The sequence below is a fragment of the Actinia tenebrosa genome, unplaced genomic scaffold, assembly GCF_029948245.1.
Source record: "Actinia tenebrosa isolate PJP-AT-01 unplaced genomic scaffold, QUT_ActTen_1.0 PGA_scaffold15__27_contigs__length_11533743, whole genome shotgun sequence".
Classification (NCBI taxonomy): Eukaryota; Metazoa; Cnidaria; class Anthozoa; order Actiniaria; family Actiniidae; genus Actinia; species Actinia tenebrosa.
Genome location: NW_028292575.1, coordinates 9,479,291 through 9,507,126, shown reverse-complemented (window position 1 = coordinate 9,507,126; position 27,836 = coordinate 9,479,291). Strand labels below are relative to the sequence as shown.

The 27,836-nt window shown below is 36.2% G+C and overlaps 2 protein-coding genes across 4 annotated transcripts; both read left to right on the top strand.

The window, feature by feature from the left end:
• Positions 1–1,939: 1,939 nt before the first annotated feature.
• Positions 1,940–5,972, top strand: LOC116289570 (serine/threonine-protein kinase NIM1). The gene is made up of 3 exons (XM_031696516.2): positions 1,940–2,313; positions 2,411–2,679; positions 3,105–5,972. Exons 1-3 carry the CDS (start codon positions 2,061–2,063, stop codon positions 3,858–3,860), a joined length of 1,278 nt encoding a protein of 425 aa, XP_031552376.1. The 5' UTR covers positions 1,940–2,060; the 3' UTR covers positions 3,861–5,972.
• Positions 5,973–7,443: 1,471 nt separating this feature from the next.
• On the top strand, positions 7,444–27,147 carry LOC116309025 (uncharacterized). 3 transcript variants are annotated; one of them, XR_016119838.1, is made up of 15 exons: positions 7,444–7,785; positions 8,937–9,000; positions 9,469–9,953; positions 10,753–10,950; positions 11,669–11,881; positions 12,980–13,133; positions 13,762–13,913; positions 15,015–15,512; positions 16,131–16,236; positions 16,982–17,238; positions 18,343–18,573; positions 18,773–19,057; positions 19,262–19,339; positions 19,850–20,133; positions 25,385–27,147. XR_016119838.1 is itself a non-coding variant. In XM_089030254.1 (14 exons), exons 1-14 carry the CDS (start codon positions 7,648–7,650, stop codon positions 19,994–19,996), a joined length of 3,003 nt encoding a protein of 1,000 aa, XP_088886380.1. In that variant the 5' UTR covers positions 7,444–7,647; the 3' UTR covers positions 19,997–27,147. The 3 variants fall into 3 exon arrangements, 2 of the variants coding, with proteins under 2 accessions (XP_088886380.1, XP_088886379.1); XM_089030254.1 differs by having other exon boundaries at positions 12,983–13,133; positions 19,850–27,147; XM_089030253.1 differs by having other exon boundaries at positions 19,850–27,147.
• The last annotated feature ends 689 nt before the right edge of the window (positions 27,148–27,836 follow it).

Genomic DNA, 27,836 nt, shown 5'->3' with positions numbered 1-27,836 from the left:
TCTAGGCAAACAAAAGAGAAACATTGCTATATGATTACATGAAAATAAAAATAAAATAGCAGAAATGTTTTCCTGTGCTTATGGTATAACCTCGATAATGCACTGGGCGGCCCGTGGTACGCCTAGAGGAGGATTTACGCACACAAGAGTTCTAGTGATTCCTCTTCAGACAATCACGTTTTTATCTTTTTAAGTCGAAAAGCTTTCATGATAAATCAACTATTTGTAACTATCTGGGTTCATCATGTTGTGTATATACAGTAAAAACAAAAAGAAAAGAAATAAAACACAATACTGTGAGATATGAAAGCGCTCCAAGTAGTTACTGTGACGGGTAGCGGGGATGCAGGTAGAGTTGGTAATTTCGCGATCGCTTCAGCTTGTTTCAGAAATTTGAAAAGTTCAAACGGATGCTTATTTACAAGCTCCTTGAATAACTTGCATATTTAAAATTCAATTTTCACTAATCAAATTTTGTCGAGAGATTGCATGGTTTGCCGTTAGGGAAACTTTAATCAAATATGATCATGATGGATGGGATTTGAAGTTGGAAGTTATTACACATTTTAGCGCTAAATCTTGTCAGAGTGAGCCACCGCATTATCAGCAAGTCCGACTATAAATACCGTGTTCTTTACTTTCGCATACTCATAAGCCCCATAATACTTTGTGGCTTTCAAATAAACCACACATAAATTGTGCTGAAGTGTTCAAAATACCTCGTTTATATCCATAAAATGAAACAGAAACAGAAAGAGGTATTACAAAACAAGGCAATACATTTTCTCTAACACCATATCACATATTGCTGGACAATATGCATGATATGTGGTTATCACTTTAAGTAGAACGTTTGCATAATGGCGTTACTTGACCTCTACTACCAGACTCCCTTGCACACTTTCTTTTGTTCAGTTAATTAGTACCAATTGTCTTACTATTCTCATGAGGGAATACAAATTCAAATAAGAAGGAAAATTGTGCATTCCTTTGATTGATTTGGTTCGCTCGAACCAATGTAATGACCCACCTGGATGATTGCAATAAAAATCTCTTTAATAAATACAAATGTCTTTTTTTCATTCACTTCCCACCTCTACGTCTACAGATATGCGTAAATCTAATAACTATAGTTTTCTTAATTTTTGAATCGAAAAATAGGAGAATCGCGATATATCTAATTAATGATAATTTTGTTACTAAGCTCGATCAATAGTTATCTAGAGTAACATTTACCTTTTTTCATATGAGTAAATATATTATATTTTAAGATAGCGAAAAGGGTCCATACGCTTGATAAAGATACTATATGATGGAGAAACGAGAAGAGAATGCTTCCGTAAAAATATTGGCACCATGCAGATGAAGATTGCCATTTACCACATTTACAAAATTTTTTATATTTCAAATCTACAGTAAAATCTTTTTCTCTTTTTGTACAATTGTATATATGGAATTACATTTGCAAAAATTGTTGCGCTTTCGACCTCCTCAGTATTTTTCTGTGGGGTGCACGAGTTGCGCAAACTGATTTTATATCATTTTAATCAATACTGAATATGTTTCAGTAAAATCTACTTAAATTTTAGACTACTGTTTGGTTTTAAGGCAAACAATATGACGGGATCATGTCATCATGTTTACTTTTTGCCCCTCTATTTTTTTCGCGGAACCGACCGAGTGTGGTAACTTCACCGTCTGGTAAACCGAAGGGTGTACGGAACTTAAATTATAGCTTGCATTCGAACGCTATTATCTTAACTAAGATAAGGTGAATACATTGAAAAGAAATACAAAGTCCCCTCACTCACTAATGAATAAATCTTGGTCAATGTTTTTAAAATAAAGAATAACACTAAATCGGCGATTAAATTGTTCAAATGACGTCATAAAGAGCAAGAGCTATTCTATTTTAACGCGCGGTCTACCTTTGTGCTTGGTTGCCATAGTAACAACAGAGAACCTTGGAATCGAATAAAAGCAGCTATGTCTGTCTAGGGTTGTGTCGAATCGCTCTTCTTTCGAAGCGCAAACATGGAAGAATCATCTCGAAAACAGCCATGACTGTGGCTAATAACAACAAAAAAGAAATGACTGGCTACACCGTCAATGAAAATGGTGAAGAACCGAATAAAAGTAGCTCACAGCAACGACTTAGTTCGTACGAAAGGCTGACTCGGGATCTTGCTTCCAACGAGAAATATCGACAAGAGGTTGCCCTTGGAAAACGGATTGGGTTCTACAGAATCAGAGGCGAACTTGGCACTGGAAATTTTTGTCAAGTGAAGATGGGAATACATGCTTTAACGCGAGGTACATGGACAATACATATGTTATAAATAGAATGTTTCATATTAGAACTTGAAGATGTTGCTAGCCGCTAACGCGCATTCCAAAACTTCTCTTGCAGAAAAGGTTGCCGTAAAAATTCTGGATAAAACAAAACTAGATCAAAAGACTCAAAGATTACTCTCACGAGAAATATCCGTCATGGAAAAGCTTCATCACCCGAATATCATTCGCATCTATGAAGTCATAGAAACTCTCCCAAAACTTCACATCGTAATGGAGTATGCTGGTGGCGGCGAGCTCTTCGCCAAGATTTCCAATGAAGGGAAATTGCCGGAAAAGGTTGCGAAGAAAATCTTTTGTCAGATTCAATCGGCAGTAGAACATATGGTAAGCTGAAAATATAAAAAGATAAATCAGTAGTTTACTTTGTAGTCATGCTCGATGTGATTTACTATAAACTTCCAGTGCATACTTAACTGTGTGTTCATCTATCTCCCTTCAGGCCTACAGACAAATTAAAAATAATTGTTTGGCGGTAGTACGTTGTTGAGTGTCCTAATTGCCCAAGTTTTGAAACCCTTCTCAATATTTTAAAACTGCACGTATTATTTACATACTAAGAGTTTGTTTGAAATATAATTTCTCAAAAAGATCGAGCACTTTTCCTGCTGATGAGTGCTTGGAGCGCTGCGTAAACATACTAGGTGTTGAGAGGGCTCAGCTTAGACCAGATAGTTGTTTTAAAACCGCATCCAAGAAATCCCCTTAAACTCATCCACTAACAAAATTTTATCTTTTCTTTACTCCTCCAGCATAATAACAACATAATCCATCGGGATCTTAAGGCGGAAAATGTCTTTATTGCTGGCCCTAATCTTGTTAAAGTTGGAGATTTCGGATTTAGTACGACCTCAGCGAAAGACAACCCTTTGAATACGTTTTGTGGTTCCCCGCCTTACGCTGCTCCAGAACTCTTTAAAGACGAGAACTATGTTGGTATATACGTAGATATTTGGGCTTTGGGGATTATGCTGTATTTCATGGTTACTGGAGTTATGCCTTTCCGGGCCGAAACTGTAGGAAAGCTCAAAAAATGTATATTAGACGGGACTTATTATCTTCCTGATTTTCTCTCTGAACCTTGTCGCGAACTTATACTCAATTTATTACGTCCTGTTCCAACGGATCGTTATTCTATGGAAGAAACTCGCCGGTGCAAATGGTTGGAAAGTGAAATCTTTCCAGAAGCTGATAGTAAATACACTCTCGTACCTCCAACTGACCTACAGTCATCTAATGAAGACGAAATCGAGGCACTGCGAATCTTACAAGAACTAGGGATTTCATCTGATATCATTGGTAAAAGTCAGGACAGACGAGAAAGTATTACGGGAACCTACAGAATTGTTCTTCATCGTGTTCAAAAACGAAGATCAGAACTAATGCGAAAGTCTTCGACTATGACTTCATTAAGCCATTACAATAATCGTCCACCAGATCTGAGAAATAGACTTGCAGAAGAGCAGGAAAAGCCTCAAACCAAGTCCAAATTTTGTTCGATTTTGTAGAGCGTTCTTTTTTACCGCGTATTAATTGCAACATTGGGTATATATGAATGGTTTGTACATGTTTTAGCATGCGGTTCGTAATCTCTTCAATACTTTAAAGACTTTGCAGAGCACAAATCTATACGTACTTCAGGTTTTGATAAATTTTGTCAAAATTTATTTATTGTCTGACCCGGAGTATTTGCTTAATCCTTTCCCCCCTGTCTAAATCATCACACATAGGAAGATATTGTTGGAAATCTGTATTTATGAAGTGAATGAAACATGTGTGAGAAATCACAAAAATATGTAAGATATACGATTTTATAGGGTATTTTTTAGACTTCGGATTTTATTGTACATATACTTCAACATGTTACATGTGGTAAGAATTTGCACTTCAATAGAAAGTCTGTTTTTCTCTGGAATAAATATGACAATCCATTATTTTACCCATCACAACTACAAATAAATATGAGAACGTTTTTTCTTTTCAATTTCTAGCTTCTCTTTTGGACAAAAGTGTTCTGGGGATGTTTACTTTGACACTAATCATGTAAAACCACATTGAGTGTGCTACCATAGCAACCTGAAATAATAGTTACAACAAAGACTTAAAACGATGAATTTTTTATCCATATTGACAAATTTTAAAAATTCATGAATTATATCAAGGATTTTAGAATATTTCTCAGAAGGCAATAATTCAAATCACAATTTATTTTTATTTGGTAGAAGACATCGTGAGGTTTTCTGTTAGCCAGGTTCCATTATTTTAGTGGCAATGAATGAAAGATAAATCAGCAGAGTTTCCTGTTCTTGAAAATTACTTAGAGCTATTAGTGATCAGATAAGGACTGTCATTATTTTTTTAAGAAGACAGTACGAACATTGATGGGACATAAAATTGTGATGAAACATTTTCTTTCACTGACTTAATCCCTAAGTCCAAAGGTTATGATTAGTCTCTTGGTGAAACAGTTGATAAAATTTGATAAATGTTCATGCGTGTTTGCATGCAATAAAAGCTTATCATATTGTATTATCCTTCGGGTTTTTAAACTCTTAGCTAACCTTGAAATGAATATCCCTGATACTTTTAGCTTGAATAATTATTAAAGATACATGTACATGAAATGAAGGGGATGTAAATTTATGTATTTTTATATGATACCAAAAAGTTACATAACAATATTGATACTGAATATGTTGTTTTTAAAATAATTCGTTTTTATAACCAAACTCAGTTTGTAAATATTACTCAGTGTCATTCACCATGATGGTTTCTAAAATGTTTATAACTTTTGGACTTCGTTCATGTACACCTTATGGTACATAATGATATGCTCATAGGGTTACATAATTATGAACATAGCTTTCATTTTACTACTTATTGGTCTTAAGATAGTAAAAGGGAATATCCTCAACCAAGACTGCATGTTATTGTTATATATTATATAGATATCGATGAAATACCAGGTTTTCTCTAGTGTCGAAAACTTGATATCTTTCACCAGTGGAAGATACCATATCTTTCACATGTGAAGATATCGCTGTTGACATAGTAACGTATTTTGATAAAGAATTTTTGAGCTTTTGTTTTATCTAAGTTTCATCGGTATCTATATAATAAACAGAACATTACATGGCCGCTTGGAGATACAAATTTTATCTTCTCGTGTTCAATTTAGACATCTCACTCGTGAGATATCAATTGAACACGATAACAAGATAAAATTCATATCTTTTGCACGCCCATGTAATATCCTCTATTTAATCCATAATATATTGAAGAGTGATCATATGTTATACATTTTTGTACATGCAGTATACTGAGGGACACTCATATTTAAGGGTTTTTTCATGCACAAAAAACTTGGTCCAGTCATACGAAGGGTGAATAGCACTATTTGACAGATAAATCTTATCCAGTGGATAAATTTATTGGATATCAGCATTGACTTATCCACTGGATAAAGATTTATCCATTGGATAGCACTATTCACTCTTCGTACAACCACGCCCAGATGGATTAATTAGTCAACAGCTAGTATTCTTTCAAAATGAAAATAATGAAAGCCAAATGTCCAGCTGATGATAGCACTTAATGCCATTAAAAAATATTTTTTACTATATTTGACTATTTTTTCTTTTGTTACCCCCAAAGCTCACTGGGTATTTAGAAGAAGAATAAATAGAGGATCAGTATAAGGCAGGGTTGGTTTCATTCCATGTCAGAGTCGAATTATGATAATGGCTGGTCATTGGACAATGTCCAACCAGAATTGGAAGCTGTCTGGTGAAATCTTGCCTTACTGGTCATTTTGACTAGTAACATTAATTCTGAGTCAGAAATAAGGTAGTGCAGTAGAACCTATCCTTACCAACATCTCAATAATTATGGACACCTTTATATCATGGACGCCTCTATATTGTGGACATCACTATAATACAAACACCTCTATATTATGGATGCCTCTATACCAGGATACCTCTATATTATAATGAGCACTTTTTTCAATACTTAAGAAGTAGTAAATAGTTACAATACAATTTACAAACACATACACACAAAATTAACACCTTTATATGACAAACACCTCTATATTATGGACACCTATATTACAAACACCTATATCGATTATGGACACATCTAAATTACGAACAACTCTATATTATGAACACCTCTATGTTATGGACACCCATTAGCCCACCCCATCCAATTAGCATACCCCCTTCCATTAGCCCACTCCCACCCATTAGCACATCCCCTCCCATAAGCCCACCCCCTCCAACTAGCCTACACTGCCTTCCCATTAGCCCACCCCCTTGAATTAGCCTACGCTCTTCCATTAGCCAACCCCCCCATTAGCGTATCCCCTCCCATTAGCCCACCCCCTTCAACTAGCCTACACCCTAGCCTTTCCATTAGCATATCCCCTCCCATAAATAGCATACGTCATCCTATTAGCCTAACCCCTCCCATAAATAGTGTACCTCATTCTATTAGCCTATCCACTCCCATTAATAGTGCACCCAATCCCATTAGCCTACCCCCTCCCATAAATAGCATACCCCCTCCCATTAATAGCATACCCCCTCCCATTAGCATACCCCCTCCCTCAGAAAAATCAAGAGTTAAATAAATTCACATGCTAATACAATACTCCCAAAGGAAGCAGCACTAGCAACCTCACTTGCAGCATTTAAGAATGCAGTTGCAGATATTTATTAACTTGTTGGACAATTACTATTTTTTATTATTTATTCTATTTATTAATATGTTAATTATTTAATCATTTTAATAATTATTTAGCGTGGTCTAAAATGCTCAGTATTGAGCGAATGACCTAATTGGTAAATGTAAATACAATACAATAAATAATAAATAAGTTAATTTTTTGTAATAAATTAATCAAAATTCTCTTTTCTTTTGTAATAACAAAATTCAAAATTGAAAATAAATCGACTACAAATAGTTGAAGTCCATAAAAATTAAAAATAAATCCGTTCTAGGAGTGCGGGTTTCCTGTGGTTTCTTGTTGCGTCTAGTCTCAGTCTTTCTCCGCCATGTGTTAGGTTTTAGTACCCGGATGTTGTGGAAAAAACAAGGTAAAGTGTATTGTAAAAGAAGATTGTTGTCTTAAAATGTATTCAATTCTACCCTAAAATAGCCAAAGTAGTCAGAAACATCCTTCAACTCAGTATCTCCTATCTCTAGAGGTCTCTGCTGAGCTTTACTTTTGTTGAATTAAGGCCTGTATTCTTATCTTACGTGAATTTATCAAAGTCATAAGCTGAAAATGCTATGGAAAATGGCAACACATCCAGCGCTGGTCCATTGATAAATCCAGTCATATTCAATAAACTCGCCCTTTCCAAGCAGCAGTTTCATAAACGAAGAAAGGTTCTCATAAGTAATCTTCCAGATGTGCTAGACGTAGAGGTGAGTAAGTTAATGTTTTTCAAACCACATGTAAAATTTTACAAAACATTAGCTTTATAATCTTATGTCAGAATCGAAATTATAGAGTACCGAAGTTCACCCCTTTTAAAAATAAAAACGCGCGAACAACGTAAGCATGGAAAGCTGTCAAAAATAAGTCAAATTTTACTAGAAAAATAAATTGGTCGTCCCCATTTTTCACAGAAGACTAGGATATAATTTGTTAGCATTCAAAATGTGTGTTAAACATTAGTGTATGTAATAGGACTCCATGCTGTCCAATTAAGAAATAATTGGACGAGGAAAATTCCGAGGACTGACAAACTTGGATGAGGCCATAGGCCGAGTCCTATTTGACAGTCAGAGGAATTTTTCGAGTCTAATTATTTCTTGATTGGGGAGCATGAAATCCTATTACCTATTAATTATATAGCTGCCTAATTAATCCCATATCAATAAGACCTGTCCGATTGAGAAAATAACTGGACAGTTACCTATATGGGATTAATGAGAAGCTGTATGATTAGCAATATAAAATGTTATTGCGCTATAAGTGTGGACTTGAAGCCTTCGTGTTACGTGAAATTTTATTCCCATTATACACAAAATATGTAGTTTTGATTTTATCCCATTGTCAGATTTAAAAACATTTTTTGTAATACACCCATTTTTAGTAATTTCACCAGTATTTAGCTTTGATGCTCTAATGTAGGGTTGATGTCATTGCCAGAGAGTGTGTATAGAAGAAAGAGTTTGGTTTTTAGCTTAATAATGGATTCATTTTCTCACTCCAATATGATGGGTATGGGGAAATTAAAAGGGTTGCAAATTGGTGCAAAAATGTACCTCGAAGGGGGTCCTGTGTCTTAATTATTATGCAGCACCAGCTTGCAGGCAAAATCTCAATGATAAAAAAACACTTAGATTCATGAAAATGAATAGAGCTCACACATGATCCAATTGTGCATGCACATTGAATGTGTTGCCCCTACTACGAAGGAAAAGCCAGACTGTAGCTGTGTGCCCTAGATTTATGTGTAATAGAAATGGATATGCAAGTGCTAGACATTAACCACTCAAGTTGCCACTTACACTATACTGTTGCCCAAGAGTCTGTCAATATCTAACTCTAGTTTAATTGCATTTTATAGGAATTTAAAAAAACGCTTTTGCAAGGCCACAATGCAGATGATATAAAATTTGAGAAAAATGCAGGTTAGTTGATTTTTTGTTAATATCCCAATATTGGTTGATAGATCAAGGGTATCAGGTTCCTGTTCAAACTTCTTAGTGTTCTCATTTAATGATTATGAGTATGGTTATGTGTATTGGGAGTACATGAGGCTGAAACTGTTGAACCATTCAAACTTTATTTGTTTAGTGACTAATAGATAATTTTTCAGGATGATATGCCTTAGCTATGAGGGTTTGAGCTAGGCCCTGCCAAAGTTGCACCATGAAGAAAAAAAACATGACCCATAAAGACCGCTAAGATAAAAAATTTACTTGTACATGTACATGTAGGTAACAGTATCAGTTTAAAATGAATCTCTTGTGAAAATCCTGGCTCAAACATTGGCAGGTTACATTATGGTGACAGTAATGATCATGCATTACCTTTATTCATTGTTAGCTCCATCTTATAACTACTCAATAAAACTTTTCTTCATTTTCCTCTGATAGTTACGATATTATTCAGCAATGCAGAACAAGCAGAAACTGCAATTAAAGCTCTTAACAACAGAATATTCAATGGTCATGCCATCAAGGCTGAATTTGTCCAACCAGATAGTTTGCTATTTGTTGGAAATCTACCATTTGACTTTAGCGAAGAACAATTTGAGGTACTTATGAAGCAGTATGGTTCAATTGAGAGGATATTTCTTGTGAGAAGTGAAGTCACTGGTGAAAGCAAGGGATATGGTTTTGTAGAATATTCCAACAAAGAGTTGGCAGCACAGGCAAAGCAGAGTTTAATGAATACGGGATCAAAGTATATTGGTGGTCGTATATTGAGAGTTGACTTTGCAGAGCCTAATCTAACTACCTGTACATATGAGGGCTTGCATTCCAAGACTCTTTTTATCGATAAACTTCCAAGAGATTTCACTAATGGAGAAGTACTCCAAGAAATATTTAGCAGAACAGGGACTGTAACTTTTGCTCAGGTAATTATCAAGCACCACAAGTTTCAATTTCATCCCTCACTTTTTATTATCTTTTCCTCCCTCTTTCTTTTCTTTTTTCTTTTTCATTGACAGTACTTATGATGATCTAATTTTTTGTATTTCTTGAAAAACCTTGAAGACGAAATATAAAAATTTGGGAGCAAGCTTTTTTTAACCTAGACCCAATATTTTTCCAATATAAACAAATAACTCTCTTTATTTAAGTATCTACATGTAGTCATTCTATTGCTTCTGCACTAATTGGGGACACTTTTCACTCACACACACTACCACTCAATATTTGGCCTCGGCTCTCTTAGAAGAGTTCTGAAACAAGAAGTAAATTTGAAACTTGTGCATAGACTCAAATTAGTGCTTTGTGTAACTGCAGTCTCCATAATTATGCTGACACCAAAGTTGCCAGCTGCATACTGAAATTTGGTTTTTGGCTTCGGTCAATCAAAAATAATCAGTCAGTACCTTTTAAGTTTTGACTGGCGGAGTGAAAAATCAAATCCATCATGCATCTCACGACTACAGAGTCAGCATATTGAAAACCGCAGTATAAACCAGTAAACCAATGTAATTACATATACAGTGCAATCTTGCTTACCATCAATCACATGGCTTTTGACTGGAAGAGGGGGGGGGGGGGGTGCAATTAATATGTTACAAGGAACCATTAAGTCAAAAATGCAAAATAAGTCCTTAAAGAATCAATTTCTACAGCCTGAAACAGTCAATCAAGATATGTGAAGGTGGTGAATATTTGATGTTCAATGTATTGTTTATAATATAGGTTGCAGTGAATCACCAAACAGGGGCATCAAGAGGGTTTGCTTTTGTGGACTATGCGACTAGTATTGATGCTGAGAGAGGACTAAAAGCTCACAATGGAGCTCAAATAGAAGGATCTAATATACGAGTTGCTTATGGCACTCCTGGAAGGACAGGAGCTAGTATTCTAGGTCTTCAACCCACAAACAATGTTTCACAGGTATGAAGTATATCTTGAGCCAAACCATTTTGCAATATTTAGAAGTCGATGCTGAACATCTTTTTGTTAGAGACTGATCAAGCGAAAGCTGTCACTGCTATATATACACAATTTGTATTGTATTTGGTATAATAATAAATTATTGGGAATCAGGTTTTTCTGAATGTTGCACTTTGGCTTTCCAATGCCATTGAGCTAGGGTCAGTAAAAAGCCAAATTCCAAATGGGAAAATACTACTACTGAATTCAACTAATATTGAAAATAGCAGTAACGTAATATAAGCAGTTTGTTGGCTTCCAATAGACACTTGGAAAAGATGCTAGATAAGCATCGAAACATCCATCTGATTTTCATAGTAAAGTCATTTAAAGATGTTCATGGGCATTGTTTTCGCGCATCCTTTCTACTCATAAACATAGTGAGCTTGCGCTCATTGTGATAATGTCATTCCAATGTTTTGATGAGCAAAATATCATAAAACGTCTTTCATCTCTCATAGATTTAAATGAAAAAAAAAAACAAACTTCATGTTCCACAGGTTGTGAATCAAATACCTTTAATACATTTAATACATACTTATTTTACCTCTAGTATGATGTTCTTTCAAAATAAAATAAAAAATTTGACGATGGGATCTTTTGCCCATGAACGTCATTAAGAAAAAAGTCTAGCAGTAAAGGAATTGTTGATAAAAAAATTACTCTTCATGTTCCACAGGTTGTGAATCAAATACCTTTAATACAAGCTGGACCAGCTGACATTAGAGCAATGGTACCTCAGTGGTCAGCTCAACCCATGCCACCATCAATGCCACACCCATTAATGGCAAGACCTCTGATGGTCCACAGTCCACATATTCAGAATATTGAAGTAAGAGGACCTGCAGCTAGGTTTCCAGTACCTTTGATTTCACAAAGGTCTCCAGCACAGGTTTGAAAGAAATCTTGATGGATCATAATCTTGATTTACATTTGGTAATTGAACTGAGTGGAGTGCAATTTGGTCTGAAATCAAATGCGCGATTACAAAAAGGCACGACCGCGTAGCAGTAGTGCGATTTGTAATTGCAAGTTTGATTTCAGACCAAAATTTCACGACACGAAGTTCAATTACCACTTTATTATGTCCTTTTTGAAATATTTTTTGAAAAAGACGTTTTTTCCAGTTAAACCGACATGACTTACAATCTACAAGCAGTCGATTCAAACATGCTGTCAAGAGAACTTGTTTATACTGATCGAGCAATGATTCTCATTTTGTAAACCAACACTTTCAATTACTTACATTAAATAGCAAAACAATCCTGCCCAAAAGGGTTTTAATGAACTGGCTGTTGTCCATACATGCAGCCAATGCTCACTGCTTGTATTTTTACGATTTCTGTTCAACATGTTAAGATCACACTTGTGCAGAGAAAACAGCAAAAATCAAAGATTGTTTAGTCCTTCGGTTGTCCTTAAGAAGTCACGTAGCTCAGCAAAAATCAGATTGAAAAGGAAACCACGGTCAATCACCAAGAAGTCACATTCAAAAATGCTGATTGCATTTTCCCCCACTGCTTTTCGCTGTAATATCTTCAACTTTATATTTAAGCAGCTACTTTACAAAGATGCTTTTGACAATCTTAAGTGATCAGTTGGTCTTTTTAAGTCCTTTTTATATGGCTTTTTCAGTCTTTTTTTACGACTTTTGACGATAAAATCGTTCTTCAGTAAATTTTTTTTTGAGCCGTGGCTTTTTTTTTTTCCGCAAGAAGCGGTGAGCTCAACACTCAGATGGATTCCTTGATATAATTGGCTGGAAAATGGCATGTCTCTCTTGTGATTGGTTCATATCAGTTGATGTGCAAAATCGTGCAATTTAGAGCTCAAAATCGTGCAATTTAGGCTGAAATCACTGCTGCAGGGACCCAATCAGATTGCAGGAATTGATTGTGATTTCAAAATGGATGTAATAAATGGATTAAACTTTGCCCTGATATAGGTATCTTGTCTGTATTTCTCAAAGGGTTATTTATTATCAATTTAGCAGGTGTGCAGTCAAAGAGCAGAAATGATTGTAAGGCCATTGATAAGAGAAGCTGGTGCAAGAATGGGAAGTCCACCCCAAAGACCTCTTATAGGAGGTCATCTAGTCAGAGGACCACGCCCACTTATGGCTGACATCCCACTTAGAGGACCAGGTCTGTATGGTACCTAGTACGTTTTGCTACCATTTACTTTCACTACCATTTACAGTACTTTCACCACAGTCATGTTCACTACCGATCTTGAAACTTTCACTGCCATGTTAAAGTCTGTTTGCTACCAAAAGGAATTGCAAACCAATAACATAAATACTTATTGCTTTGTAGTAAAGCTTTTAAAAAAAGATAATTTTTTTGTAAAGCAGTTTTTAATAAATTTTGGGCACTCATGCTATATTTGACACAACTCATCAAACAAAGTTCCAGTCTTGCCACTGAATGCTAGAAAGCACACGTTGAATCCTGTTTCAAGTTTTTGTAATGTTATTAGTAGCAATTCTCTTTGGTTGGGAATGGGATTTAACTTTCCATAATATTTTGCAATATTGAGCTGCAAACTTTGAAAATTTGGCCACTGATTTGTATTATTTTGATCCCATTTGTAATGAATACAAAATCATCCATCCATTTTTTTTTTGCTCATTTAAAAAAGCTCAAGAGTGCACACAGAAAGGATGCACAGAAACAATGGCCACAAACTCTTTGCGTTTCACAGAGAAACTACCACCTTTATTCAAGAAAAATAACAAAGTAAAGTTATTTGTTTTTCAAATGGTTTGCTCAGGTCCAAGGCAAGGAGGACCAAGGGGGTTTTGTCCTAGAGGAATGGCTGCCACTGCTGATCCAAGATGTGCTGTCTTTAGAAATGGTCCAGCAAGACCATTAATGGACTCGAATAGCAATGGCAATGTTTTTGCACAACAACCCCCTGAGGAGGTTGGTTTGACCTTCTTTTATTATATTATAAATTGATGGGTTTTACAGCAACTGCTGTGAATATTGATATAATCCCAAAAATCATAAATTTAATGACTATCTACACTGTACCATTTAGTAATCTGTTTTACAGTACAAGGGTGGATCCAGCCAAAATTTTAGTGGGGGGGGGGGGGGGGTCTAATTGAGTTTCTTCCGTCAACACAACGGAAGCATCATTTTTTCTGATGAAGGGGGGGTCTCAGGTCCCCTTTGCTCCCCCTGGATCTGCCCTTGCAGTACTCCCTTTTTGAGGGTGTGACTAATTTATAAGATCTAATCTAGGTGATCAATGAGGAAAACCGAATAGCCAGCAGATCGTTAAACATGTTTTTGAAAAAGAATCAATGCCATGCTTTTTGGCACCTCCAATCCTTGAAGAGCAGGGTGAAATAAGCCAATAATTTCATGCTTAAAATGTTCTACTTTAAAGAATATACTGCCCAGATAAGACTAAGAAATTACCTTCACCTTCAACAGTCAGGTTATTTTTCATGGCTTCAACGCTCTTGAAAAAGTTTCTTACAAGCTTAGATTTTCTCTACAGTGCTTGATGGGATTACAGTAATTAATTCTTTTTTTGATCATTAAAATCATGCTTTATGCTCCTAGTCAAATCACCTGCAAATTATTATTGTTCAGACATTACCCTTTTACAATTACTAGTAAACAAGTAAGTGCTAGTCATGTTACTGCAGTTTTAAAATATTATCCTGTGAACTCAGTAGTTGTCAGCTGCATTCTAAACTTTGCTTTTTCATTGCTGTCAATAAAAATATTCAGATGTTACCTTTGATATTAATAACTGGCAGCAGTGGAAAACCAATTTCACAACAAGCTGTTAAAATGTCAGTGTTTTCAGAATATCGAAAACACTGGTAAAATTCATGTTTTCCAACCCAGAGTATTTCTCTGTATTTTGATATGATTATATAGTCACCCCACTTTTCCCTTGCATTCCTGGTAAAACCTTTGTAATAGTCACCCCCTTATCCTGGATCTGCCACTATAAATGCATGCCCTCATTTGATGCCATATATATGGTCTTTTTATTATTTGTAGAGAGTAGCAAACCAGGCATTTGTACCCCAAATGGAACAGCCACAGCCAGGAAGCATGGGTATACGACCAGTTAACCAATCACAACCTCAACGACAACAACTCCAAGCACTAATGCAGTCCCAGGTACAACCACAACCACTAATACAACAACAGCAGCAACAGTGGCTAATGTCACCACAAAATAACCCACAGCAGTCCCAGCAGATGCAGCAAGCACCTCCACAGCCATTGCTACAAGATTTCAGACCTGCAGAAGCTCAGGGACCACCAGTTATAGCCCCACAACCTTTACTTGGACAACCAATTGGAGGCCCCAGTGGACAGATGGATAGACCTGTAGTTCATGGTGTGGAAGCTAGTTTTGATAGACATGGTCAGGGTCAGCAGGCAGCACCACCTGGACCAATGGGTTTAGTGGGACCAGGGAATGGTCAATGGTCTGAGCACCAGATGTCTAAACCAGGTAGTGGACCAGTACCACAACAAGGTCTTCACCAGGTACTTACATGTACCACTCATTTTATTCTAGTTACAATTTTTTTTAAAATATTTGGTAATCTAACTCGTTTATTACATAATTATGTGATCCAGATAACTAGTCAGTTCCAGAGGAGTGGTCATAATAAAAGATGTACATTTTTCAGGGAAATCCAAAAGATAAATTAAAAAATTGATATGTTAAGTGTATGCTACAACAAGTGTATAAGCAGATTAACTCTGCCTCAGTTGGGTTCTTGCGGAACTTGAACCACTGACCTCTTATTTGCTAGACGATTAAAATATAGATCTAATATGACCTTCTCCCGTAAAGCCTCAGTGGCCGAGCTGTTGAGATCTTGTCTAACAAATGAGAGGTCATTGGTTCGAATCCTGAGAATTTTAAAATCTGCTTATACACTTGATGTAGTATATACAGTACTTAACATATAGATCTTTACCGAGTGACAAAAACACATTTCATAAATTAAAAAATAATTGTTTGACATCTCTATCTCCAGCCTTTAAATGCTTTCTATGGCCCATATCTATTTTCCTTAATTTGTAACAGAAAACAGTTCTAGTCAGTGATTAGATGTTTGTTTATTATACCACTTATGAGCACTTCTTTTTATTCAGTCTCCAGCTAAAACATTCATACCCCAACCAGTGCCAGAACAAATGCTGCCAGGTTTTCCAGCTGGATCAACTTCTTTGACTGCAGTAACAAATCAGAATCAATCAGGTACATTATTATGTCTCCAGTCAACCATCTCCCTATTCATGAAATAGAAATAATAATTACAATGAAGATTCAGGGTCTAAACTTTTAAGAGGTTGACCATTAAACAACCATGTTTTAGGATTAAGGCATCCAGCGAAAATCTTGGTCAGCAATATTTCTACAATTATGACAGTATGGTGACTGATATCCACGTGTCCACACGTATCTGTATTCAGAGCGTATTCCAAAATTTCCACTCTGGAGACCGTTTTCGAAAATTTCTGGATATGGATACAAACTTTTCTGGACATGTGTGGACGCAACCCGTATCCGAAAAAAAAAATTGCGGATACAAAAATTTCTGGGTACTTGTGAACGGGGCCTTAATATTATTGATTATTATGAAAAACATTGAGAAAAACCCTTTTGTAACAAACACTGCAAATAGGCTTGGGACAAATTTTTGTTGTGAGCTGTAACCATATTTATTGGAAATGATCTAGTCATGAATTAAAAATTGTAGTCATCTCTGATGACTGGATAGACAATTATTTCAGACCATGCGATTGACTATACATATATAGAACCAACTTGATGTTCCACACTATTTTTTCTGTACACTATCAAATGCATTGGTAGCCATGCATTATTTGGACATTACCAGTTCTTGTTATTTATTTAGTTTTTCTTACATGCTGTTGAATTGCACTCTTTTTATGGCTGCAGTGGATAACATAATCAGTTTGGATGCCTTTTTGTTGGTTAGGTGGATGGCAAACATCACAAGTCACCAATGGCACCCAAAGTATTCCTTCCCAAACACCAGGTGGTCAAGCAGTTCCACTTCAGTATGGTCTCCCCCCTTCACAACCAATGGCACCTCCTCAGCCTTTAATGCAACAACTTGACCAAACACAACCCCATTTAACATCACCTCAGTTATCTGTTGCCCAAGGACAAGCTGTTGGACCAACTCAACAGGACCCTAATATTCAGTATCATAATTATGGCTTCCAGCAACAGGTATGTTTAAAGATGGCTTACAAACCCCTTCTACTGGAGTTTTTGTACAAAGTGGCTAAAATGGTGAACTATACATGTTGTGTTTGTGGTACATCTATCTTCTCAATGGTTACTGGTAAACAAAGAAACAAAATCCAAGTAAATGACATACTCAATTATGTGCTCTAAAATGGGAACATGTTTAATACCCCAAATCGAATTTAGAGTTCTAAGTACCAAAAGCAGGGGCAAGAAGCCTATACATCCTCCCTGATTTGTAGGGCACTTGTGCCCGGCTAGAAGAATTAGAGACATCAATAAAGTTATTATTATTATTATTATTATTATTATTGTTATTGTTATTGTTATTGTTATTGCTATTATTATTATTATTATTATTATTATTATATCCCTTTGGCATCAAGCCAATATAGATTATGTAGGCTCATCTAATACAGTTGAAATTTGATAGGGCTTTTACAAGGCAAATCCCAACAGTATGATAAGATTTAATGTTGCAGTGGATTGTTTGTAGTAAGCCATGCCTCAATGAGGCAAGCTTATGCTCCTGTTTATCTGTACTTTGATTTTATAATGAGAAATGGACACAAATTCAAGGTTAATATCTAAATTATTGACTTGGTGATCTAGGTTAATAGATATGTAATAACTAATAAGTCAAATTATTATTATTATTGTCATTATTCATCATATTACCATCATGGTCACATTACCATATCATCATTATCATTTTCTTCTTCTTCTTCTTTACCCCAATTAACAACAAGCTAAGGAAACAACAGAAAAGATTATTGGTCCCAGGTTATTCTGAGGACACAAATGTAACCTATTTCTTAACATTGTGTTGGGAATAAGTGGAAATTCCTTCAAATGGGGAATAATTAAAACTATTCAGAATTCATTTCCATGTTCTAACGCAATTGGAAGCAATTTCTTATAATAATTTCTAGAGCAATTTCTCATAATGTTGTCATATATATGTTTCATTCAGGTTTAGCTTATTATTTATTCCAGTCCTAAAGTCTGTCTCTGAACATGCTTTATTTGCCATGCCTTTTTGCTGCGTAGTACTGCATTTATTTTTACCATCCAAAACATGTTTAGGGTCCTTTAGTAGAACAAGTTGGAATGCCATTCACGGCTGATCATGTACAACCACCACCACCACCGCAACAACAACAACCAGTAGGACATGCACCTCAATCACAGGAAATTCCACAGGTTGTACAGCTAATGCAAAAACCAATTCAACAACCTTTCCACCATCATCAGCTGCCAGGCTATCCTAATCAACAGGGACAAGTGGTTCAGCCTTCACAACAAATGTTCCAACAGGTAGGAGGCTGAGGAATGAAGATTTAGTAAGAGTTATTAAAAGTTATGTTAGTTGCCTGTACAGTCATGTGCCTACTTTTAAAACACTAATACATGACACCATTAAAAAATGCAGCTATTATTTACTTATAATTTGTTTTGGTTTTGCAATGATCCACATTATTCTTTTCTAACTAGAAAATTCTCTCTTATCCCTTAGGGTCCCATGGTAGCAGCTGCAGAGACAAAATGGGTGCAAACTGCAGCGAATGTACTACAGCCAACACCCATGATGTCTTTGCAAGGTTTCCAAGTACCTTCAGGAGAACAGGAACAACAAATCTGTGATACCTCAGCACAGCAATGGAGACCAGTTCAGCAACCCACAATACAATCACAACCTGGTCCTGGTCCTGGTCCTGGCCAGCTTCAACAGGAACAACACCAAATGTTCAATCCAACACAACAGTTCCGCACACTTGATCACAGCTATCAACAGCAGCAGGTAGATTGTAAATTTCAGTTTAATAACACTGGAAATAAATATGGAGAAAATATCTCTCTGACTACAACAGTTAGTATTTTGCAGTTTGCCTTTTTATCTTGCTCATCTACATGTATATCCCTCCATCTATCCGGCTTGCAGTTTTTTAGAACCTCATGGAATTTCTCACTCTTTTTCACTGTTTTTTTCTTTCTTCTTTGTCAGCTTCAAATGCCTTCAAATACATCAACTCCTTCACCAATACCACAACATTCAGCTGCGCCAGTTATGTACAGTACTCAGGTATACATATTATGACCTCTGTAAATCAGTAACTAAATGCGTTGTTTAGTGTGTTCGTTGATGTTTTTTACGATTAAGGGAGGTTTTATCCTCACATTTCTGGCGGGCCATCAAAATTTGTTCTTGTAATATTAATAGTATTTTGCTAGAAATATAAATTAAAATACTCGTGTGCTTTGGATATTCTTATATTTGAAAAGAGAAAAGCATGTTTAATCTATAACTGAAAGCAGATGGGATGTTTTTATAAAATTTGATGGGCAGCGAACTGCTTGTGCAAGAATGTGACCTCGAAAGAAAAAAAATTCCATAAAACCTCCTATATGAACAGTGAAAAGAGCAATATCTCAAGAGTGGGGGGGCTGACGTGGAATTTCCAAAATGGGTAGACAACCAGGGAAATAAAAATTAAATTTAAGTTGAAATCCAATAATCCTTGGGTAAGAATATTAGCAAACTCTTTTTCCTTGATATATTGCTTGATAGATGATACTGGATGTGTTTTTGTAGGCATCTTCAAATGATCCCAACCAGCATGGTCAGAAGAGAGCTAATCCTGATCAACAGCTAACTGATCAGTCATATCTGAATCAACCTCAACCATTGATGCAAGGAATGGGAGAATTCTATGAAGCCAACAAGCGTCCTAGATTTTGAACTTCAAGTCTAGTCCATCCAGTTGTTAATGCAGGAAACTTTATCCATGAGGTCAGTACCAGCTCATTAACAAAAGTCTGCTTCTTTACAAGTGAACTTGGTATTGGCATTGCACATGCAGAACTAAAAGCAAAAGGGTTTGTAGACTGGTTTGCTTCTTATAATTATTATCCTCTAACCTATGTCATTATATTATTTTAAATTGTTATTATTACACTGTTTTATGATATAATCATGTATTTGGATTCATGTCTAGCTTTTCTAGGCATTCTTAGTTTAAAAAGCAAAGTGTAAGTGTGCTGCATGTTTTAAAAATTAAAATATTATTTTGCCATATAATATTATTCATAATGTTGAAGTAAGTCTTTACAGGAATTGAAAAATGACGGTTGATGAATTCTACAAAATAATGTTTTTGAAGATGATACTAAGGTTTATTTTTGATAATTCTGTACAGTCTTCTTCAATAATTGTGTCAAAATTTAACTATAAACATATTAAAAGAATACTTATTAAAGATAATTTCCTTTGCCATTTAATAGGAACCGAATTTTCTTGCGATTTCAAATGTCTTGAGCAAGTATAAGGTTTTATGTTTCATTAAGCATTTTGTTTAAGAAACGTTTCTAATGGGGCTTGATGACCCTCAATGTACGAAACGGTCATCACTTTTTGTTCGAGACATGATATTTTAAGGAAATGTGGTTACTATTAAAAATGAAAAGAATATGTTGATCAGAAGTAATTATTTAATGCAAATATGTTTTACTATATAATGGACCTTGTTCATGCAACAGCCACATACTGTACTGGAATAACAAATTTCTGGCCAGTAGTCAGTTTGGAAATAAAAAGTGTCAACATGACATCGATTGGAACACCAAACAAAAGCATTTTTTCACATAGGAACAACGCGTATGTGGCCACCTATTGACTGTGGTCCATGGTGAACAGGTCTTGTACTATTAAACCCCTCCTTTAATGTTATGATCCATACAGTAATTTAACCCATGTCCCTTGTACAAATCAGCAGTTTCTTCCTTATCCTGGCCTACAGTGCTTCCCTTTTATAATAATGGCTACCTCATGTGGGAAAACATGGAATGATTTTTTCAGTTTGACTTTAAATCATAGCATGTCAGCTCATCATTTCTTTGGTTTTTGTTACTATTCTTTTGTTAGAAGAAAATTGTACTTTGGCATGAATTATGACAGTTGAAAGTCTCTTATTTGCAGAAAATTCAAGATGAGGTGAAAAGCAGGCAAACTGAAAATGTCATCTTGCTTACCCTTGAATATCATGAATACCCAGTGTGCTATTGTCCTGGCTTAGTACATCTATTCACAACTTAAAGAACCCCATAGCTCATCATAAATATGTGCACTGATTGGCTAGAGATGACTTACGTAAGGGGTATTTCACATGGTAGCCCATGTTAAATTTTGGATTAAATCATAATTCTTGTTCATTCTTTCCCCTAAAAGCACCAAATAAACATGAAGCCTGTTTTTAAAAGAACAAAAAAAACACAACAATACGACACGTTCCCGAAAATTAGATTAAAATTGAGGAAATTTGAAAAGCTGAATCGCATAAAAATACAGGGAGCCCGTGTTAATATTTTTGTCTTGTAAATCATAAAATACACAATCATATAAATGGGTCTTTTTTCAATCTTTTGGCTTGGGATTTAAGTAAAATTCATTGTTTGAGTTGAGAATTCCACAGAATTTCATTTGGATAACATTGTTGCTCAAATCACTTCTGGATTCATTATATCAGTTTTCTCGTGAAATTCAATATGAAATTCGCTAGCTTGTCGTATTTATAGTATTCATAATAATTGGCTTGCGCTGTTTAGTAGTACGCCACAGTTTTGATTTTTGAAACCCTTATTCCCAGGGTAAAGGCAATGAACATGTGAAAATGGACCATTCTCTAAGGGGTAGAATGCCAAGTTTATATCCTAGTACCTGGAGGAAGGGGCAGAGGGGGAGTTTATGTAAGAACACAATGCCTTTATATTACTATATTACAGAATAAATGCTTCTTGCTTGAATGGATGATAATCATGATAATATGTTAAGCAATAATTCCCCTTGATCTAGCATGGCAAAGAAAAGTCATTCCACAAACACATCACATTTCATTTATTTTGAGAAATGTTCTTGTTTAGAGTGGTTTTTCCTATTAGCCTGTGAAATACTTATTTCCATTTTACTATTACGCAATTGACAAGTATTTTTTTATTTCAGGGATAAAACCACTCTAAATAATGAATAAGGTCTCTTAGAGCTTGAAATGCGTTGATGGAAATGTTTATATTTAGTAAACACTCAAAGACTTTTTAATTAATACGACCGCCATATTGAGTTCAAGACATTGGATGCCTATGGGGCAACTACATAACTTTATTTTTTTATATAACTTTTGCTTTTCAATAAGAAGCACATCAAAAAATTGATTAAATTTGCCGATAGTTGGAATGATATGCGGAACAGCAACACTTCAAATTATTCTAAAACGTAATCTGGCCACTCTGCTTTATAAATGTTTTACGTTTGCCCTCTTGGCATCCCATAATTCATGATGGCCGCCGTATTAGTAAAAAGGTTAATTGCAAAATATGATGTGGGGTTCAAAACATACATCATAGAGTACAATATTCAATTTCTAAACATTCCACATGTTTAATCACTAGATACATCTTATTAACGTACCATTTCGGTCTTTATGCTGTTCGTTTGAACCTGACAATCTGAGTGTATATGTGCACATGAAGTTTAAACAATGCCTGTGGGTTTTTTTTTACTTTTTAGGCAATGTATTAGAGGATAGATGGTAATAAAGGCACTATTAAACAGGTCTCTGCAAACACAACATTTCAAATACAACTATTAAAGTGCTTTCTTACAACAAGCAGTATTTGTATTAATTGTTTTGTCATGTTCTCAAAGAAACGCCGTTTATTTGTTACGTTTTGTTTGCATTGACCTTTCAAGTAACTTTTATTAGTAAATCAGAGTCATTTACACATAATTATGATCCTTATGATTAGTTAGCTTGATTAGCTGTTTTAATATACATTTGCTATGCGAAGTCAGCAGGATCTACACCCAGCCACACCCAGCCCGCACTGCGTGTTCCCTGGCCACTCCCCAAATCTTACACCAGATGTCACCTTATTCCGTATTTATATGGTACAAACTATATTCCCATTGTTCCCATTCCATCAAATATTTTAAAAAAGATTGTTAGCATTGGCTTTATGCCTAAAAACTGATCACCCAGTTTCAAGCAGAATATTTGGTGTTCGATCCCGCATTGTTTCATGTCAACTCCTCATACACCGAATCAAATGGCGACCAATTTGAATAACTATTGCTCTGGACTGGCTAGCCTCATACACGTGTAAGCGCTCTTATGTTTCTAGTCAGTCAGGCTAGTCAGTCGCTAGTTAGTCCATAACAATAGTTGTTCACATTGGTTGACATATTTCGATTGGTGGAAACCTAAAACCATCTCAAGCAAAAGAAAATTTTTGTTTTAGTTTAAAGAGGAATATGAACCAATCTTTTATTTATGTCACATTTCCTACCAATAACTCTCCTATTTCATTCACGACTTCGTGGAGGGGGATGGCTCTTATAGATAAAGGTTGTAATGGGACAGCACTGCTTTCTAGGCACCAATCGATTAAGTATGCAGCCTGCAGCCTAACTCTCGTGGTTAAATAATCTGAAGATAAAAGGCAAACAGCGCAGCACGATTGGATGTGTATCCCAAACTGATATTGTGCTCTTTGAATTGTTTCACTGATGAGACATGATCAGACATGTACTCTTCATTATATGTAACCGCACTGCTTTTATCAATCTTACCGATATCCTTACTTTGATACTTACCCGGCTTGCTCATGGTTTTATATATATATATTCCTACACGCACTTTGCATAGAGACCGCATGAAAGGCCTTATTTTGTCGGACTCCTTCCCTTATCGATGGTAAAGTGTCTGGTAATAGCAAAAGGGCTTTCAGGGCTGCTAACGCAATTATCTTTTCAGGTAGAAGCCTCGCGGCTATAAGCCCACTAGTCTGCTAAATCAAATATCAGTCCTTACAGTTACGAGATACGCGCCCTTCCCCGTTTATAAGCCCACCTTGGGATTCCTTTTGTTCATTTCATTAGTATGAAAGATGAACTGGGAAGTCAATGGAAATAAATTTTTATCGAAACATAAGCTCCCCCGAATATAAGCCCTCCAGCCAACCAAAAACCATTACGAATGAGTGTAATCCCAGGGCTTATAACCGGGATTTCACGTTATCTTACTTCAATGTCCCCAGGGAATTGCTTTCAGTGACTTGAGCTCCCCATAGAAGCTTTGCACCATCACGTTATTGCAGCCATGACATGAGGCAGAAACAATTGAAAATTATCTAATCTTATTGATATGAAAAATAATTAAGTTTCCCAGAGGAAAAAGACTATTGTTGTGCCTCCTGTCATGGCTGCTGTCACGTACCAGTGCAAAGCCTCTATTGCCATATACCACGCTTAGTCAAACACAACTAGTTCCAATGAAGCCATCTACTTTGCATTTATGTAATCATTAATGTCAAATAGGTATACACCCCTTGCACGAAGTCCCGAGAGGCGGAATTGTTTCTTGGGGAAAAAATAATGGAAGTTTTTTTTGCACGAGAAAAACGGCCTATTGTTTTGTCCCCCAGAACAATTCCTCTAGGTGATCAATGCTATTTGAAAAAAGGTTGGTAAAGGTTTTTAAGTCACATGTAAATATGAATGTCACGGTGCGGAAACGCCAGTGCAGTAAAGGTTTAGGAAAATGCCGAAATTTGTGAACTTTTTGTATTCACATCGATCACGGCTTAGTGCAGTTCAGGCCTAGTGTGCAACAAAACCGTCACCGACCTCTATTTCAGCTGCAGATTGATTATTGTTATTTGCGCGCTTCAATTGCCGAAATCCAGTACAGACTTTCACCAGCCCCTGTTCAGCCATCCTCTTAAATCCCCCATCCTCTAATAAGCTCCCATCTTCTAATAAGCCCCCACCCCTAAAGAACGTTGTAGTCCTTCTCCTCTTGGTGGCCTTTGATAGTCATTTCACCTGTATAGATTATGAATAATAAAAAAATTATGAATGTTCAAATATCAACAAAATTTATGAAGCCCCAGCCTCTAATAAGCCCCCTTTTGTAGTAAGCCCCCCTTTGTGGTAAGCCCCCTAGTCGAACAGCACTAAAAAAGACCTCCTCCGGGGAGCTTAATAGAGTAAAAACGTTATGTTATTTGTGCCAGGCGCGTTTCTTTTTCTTTCATTTATTCATCTTGCTTGTTTTTTCATTTGTTCTTCGCCTAGATTGTGATCACCAAGGGTTACAGCGATTATGGAAGATCGGGTGTGTGCATGTGTTATCCCAATTTCAGATCAAATCATTTGTAGCAGTTGCAACAAAAGGTTGTCAGAGCACAAAAGCACAGTACTTTTCGGTGTTATTGTAATGCAATCTTGGTCTGCACTTCCTCAATTGGTGCCTTTGTTCCGAGAACCTTTTGTGAAATACGTGATGCGTACAATTTTTTGGGTTTTAACCCCTAAGTTAAAATCTTTCTTTCAAGGTAAGTGATATAGTTAATTTGAAATTCAGTTGGGGTTGGCTAAGTTTGTTCGCAGAGACAGGACATGATGCAAACCCAGGGGATAAAAGATTTTTTATGCATGTCACACGTCATCAATGGCGCTTGGCCACATTAGCCAAGGTTGTTACATGGACAAATCGTTGGACGTCAGCTCACACCGTCTTTTTTGCATTATTAAGAGATCTGCCTTGTCCAACTTTACCAGCGATGATGTTGATGGCTTTTATGATCTTGTTAACCAATGTCAAGGCACCATTCCTTTATTATCTAGGAGGGGGAGGGGACGGTGCGATTGTACGAAAAATCTAACCATCCCTCTGTTGTTACGTAGAAAATGACATGCTCGTTTTCTAACCTGTTTCTTGTAAAAGTGCTGTGGGATTTGAATATTTTTCACTTTTCTTGATCCGGATTTTTCGAATAACCCCCTCCCCGATAAAATATATGAACGGTCTCTAATGAGCTGAGATCAAGATTCAGTGCTGAGATCATTTCAGTGCTTAATCACTTGAACACAATTATTCAAGGTTATTGATAAGGTAAGACCGCTGCCATAGCAAATAAGACTATGTCACAATCAGTATTTTTAACGTAATAAATGCGGCGTGCGCTGCTAGTATTGGCAGCGGAAGGACATCCGTCACTTTGCGACGTTTTCAATATGAAACCTATGTTTTAAGCACCAAGAAAAATGTTATACACGCTTGCCCCGTCGATTAATGCTGATTTCCACAAGGGACGTGGAAACCTGTGAAAGCCTTAGACGCCAGCAAAGGAGGCTACTCGATCCCGATGGTCATAATGTTTGGCTCCTTTGATTTAACCGAACCCAAATATGGCCGCCACTCATTTATCATAATTTTGTCAATCGTATTTGAATTAATCACCGAAATCAAACCTTAGAAAATTTAAAAAGTTAAAAAAATTCGAGGTAAAAATATATCAAATTATTGAAAAGTCAAGAGAATTTCAAAATGTAAAAAATACGAGAAAGGCGAGGCTAGCCAGTAATTATTTCAATGGCGGCCGATATTCGCTGTTGGGCATAGTATAGCGCCGTCCCAATCCCTGCACGGTACTTTTGTCTTTAACAAAATTTACAAAGCTGAGGAATTTGCAGTTGTATTGATGGTTGGTTTGCTTTTTCTGTCTTTGTGTCCTTTTTTGCGTTATTGGTTTGTTAATTAGTTTGGTCATTGTTTGGGTTGGTTGTTTTTCGGTTTGTTTGTCAGTCATAATGTCCGTACGCCCGGTTGGCCGTGGTCGGTCGGTCTTGCTTGCTTTCTTTTTTTCAGTCCGGTACGGTGATGCAAGTGATTGATGCCCGAAATATTTACCCTGGTGCTGCGTAGAAGTAGAAAGAAGTAGAAAATATACTCCAACGATGAAAGAGGTACATGCCAGTACTTTGTATTCAATGTATTATTTACCTTTTCTTCTTCCATTCGGTAACGTAATAATTAATAAATTTGTTTAACGGAAGGCTGGTGGTCTGTCTTTTTGTGTAACGATACTACTCGCTATTGTGGAAAATGCGTAGCAAATGTTTCTAAAATCCCTATTGTAACCTCCCATCCCACCCCGATTATGAGCTTTTCCGTTATAAGTCCAACTACTACACTAATTCAGTAAACAAGGCCGGAGGCAGCCGTTCAAATCATGCCCACCGTGCTTCTAAGTGCAATAGAGAGTTTTAGATTTATGTTCACGGCAAACGTGAAACGTCAGTTGACCAGTAAAAAATTCTTTTAAATGACTGAAAAAGAATCGCAAAAAAAGTCCAAGTAGTAGAAAATTACAAAAAAATATTTGCGCTTGGTGAGAAGGTTTGTAAAAGGTAAAGTAAAATACGTTTGCGGGGAGAAAAAAAAGTCAATCTAAAACTCTCTAATACCGTAAAATCCCGGTGATAAACCCCGCAACCCTTTTTCAACTAGTGATGTTGGTAGCTTTGTCCAGCTTTTTGTTCCAATAAGCCCACTACATTAGTACATTAACTTCATGGTCCACTTACAGTAATTTCACACTCGGTTACCCTGAGACAGATCAATTAGACCAAGATGGTATGTAATCCTTACTTTCTACATCGAGTGCAGTTTTCTTTTATCTAATCCTATCCTAAAACAAGTGACAAATATGAAGCTCTACTGAGTTTCTTCCTAACCATGACA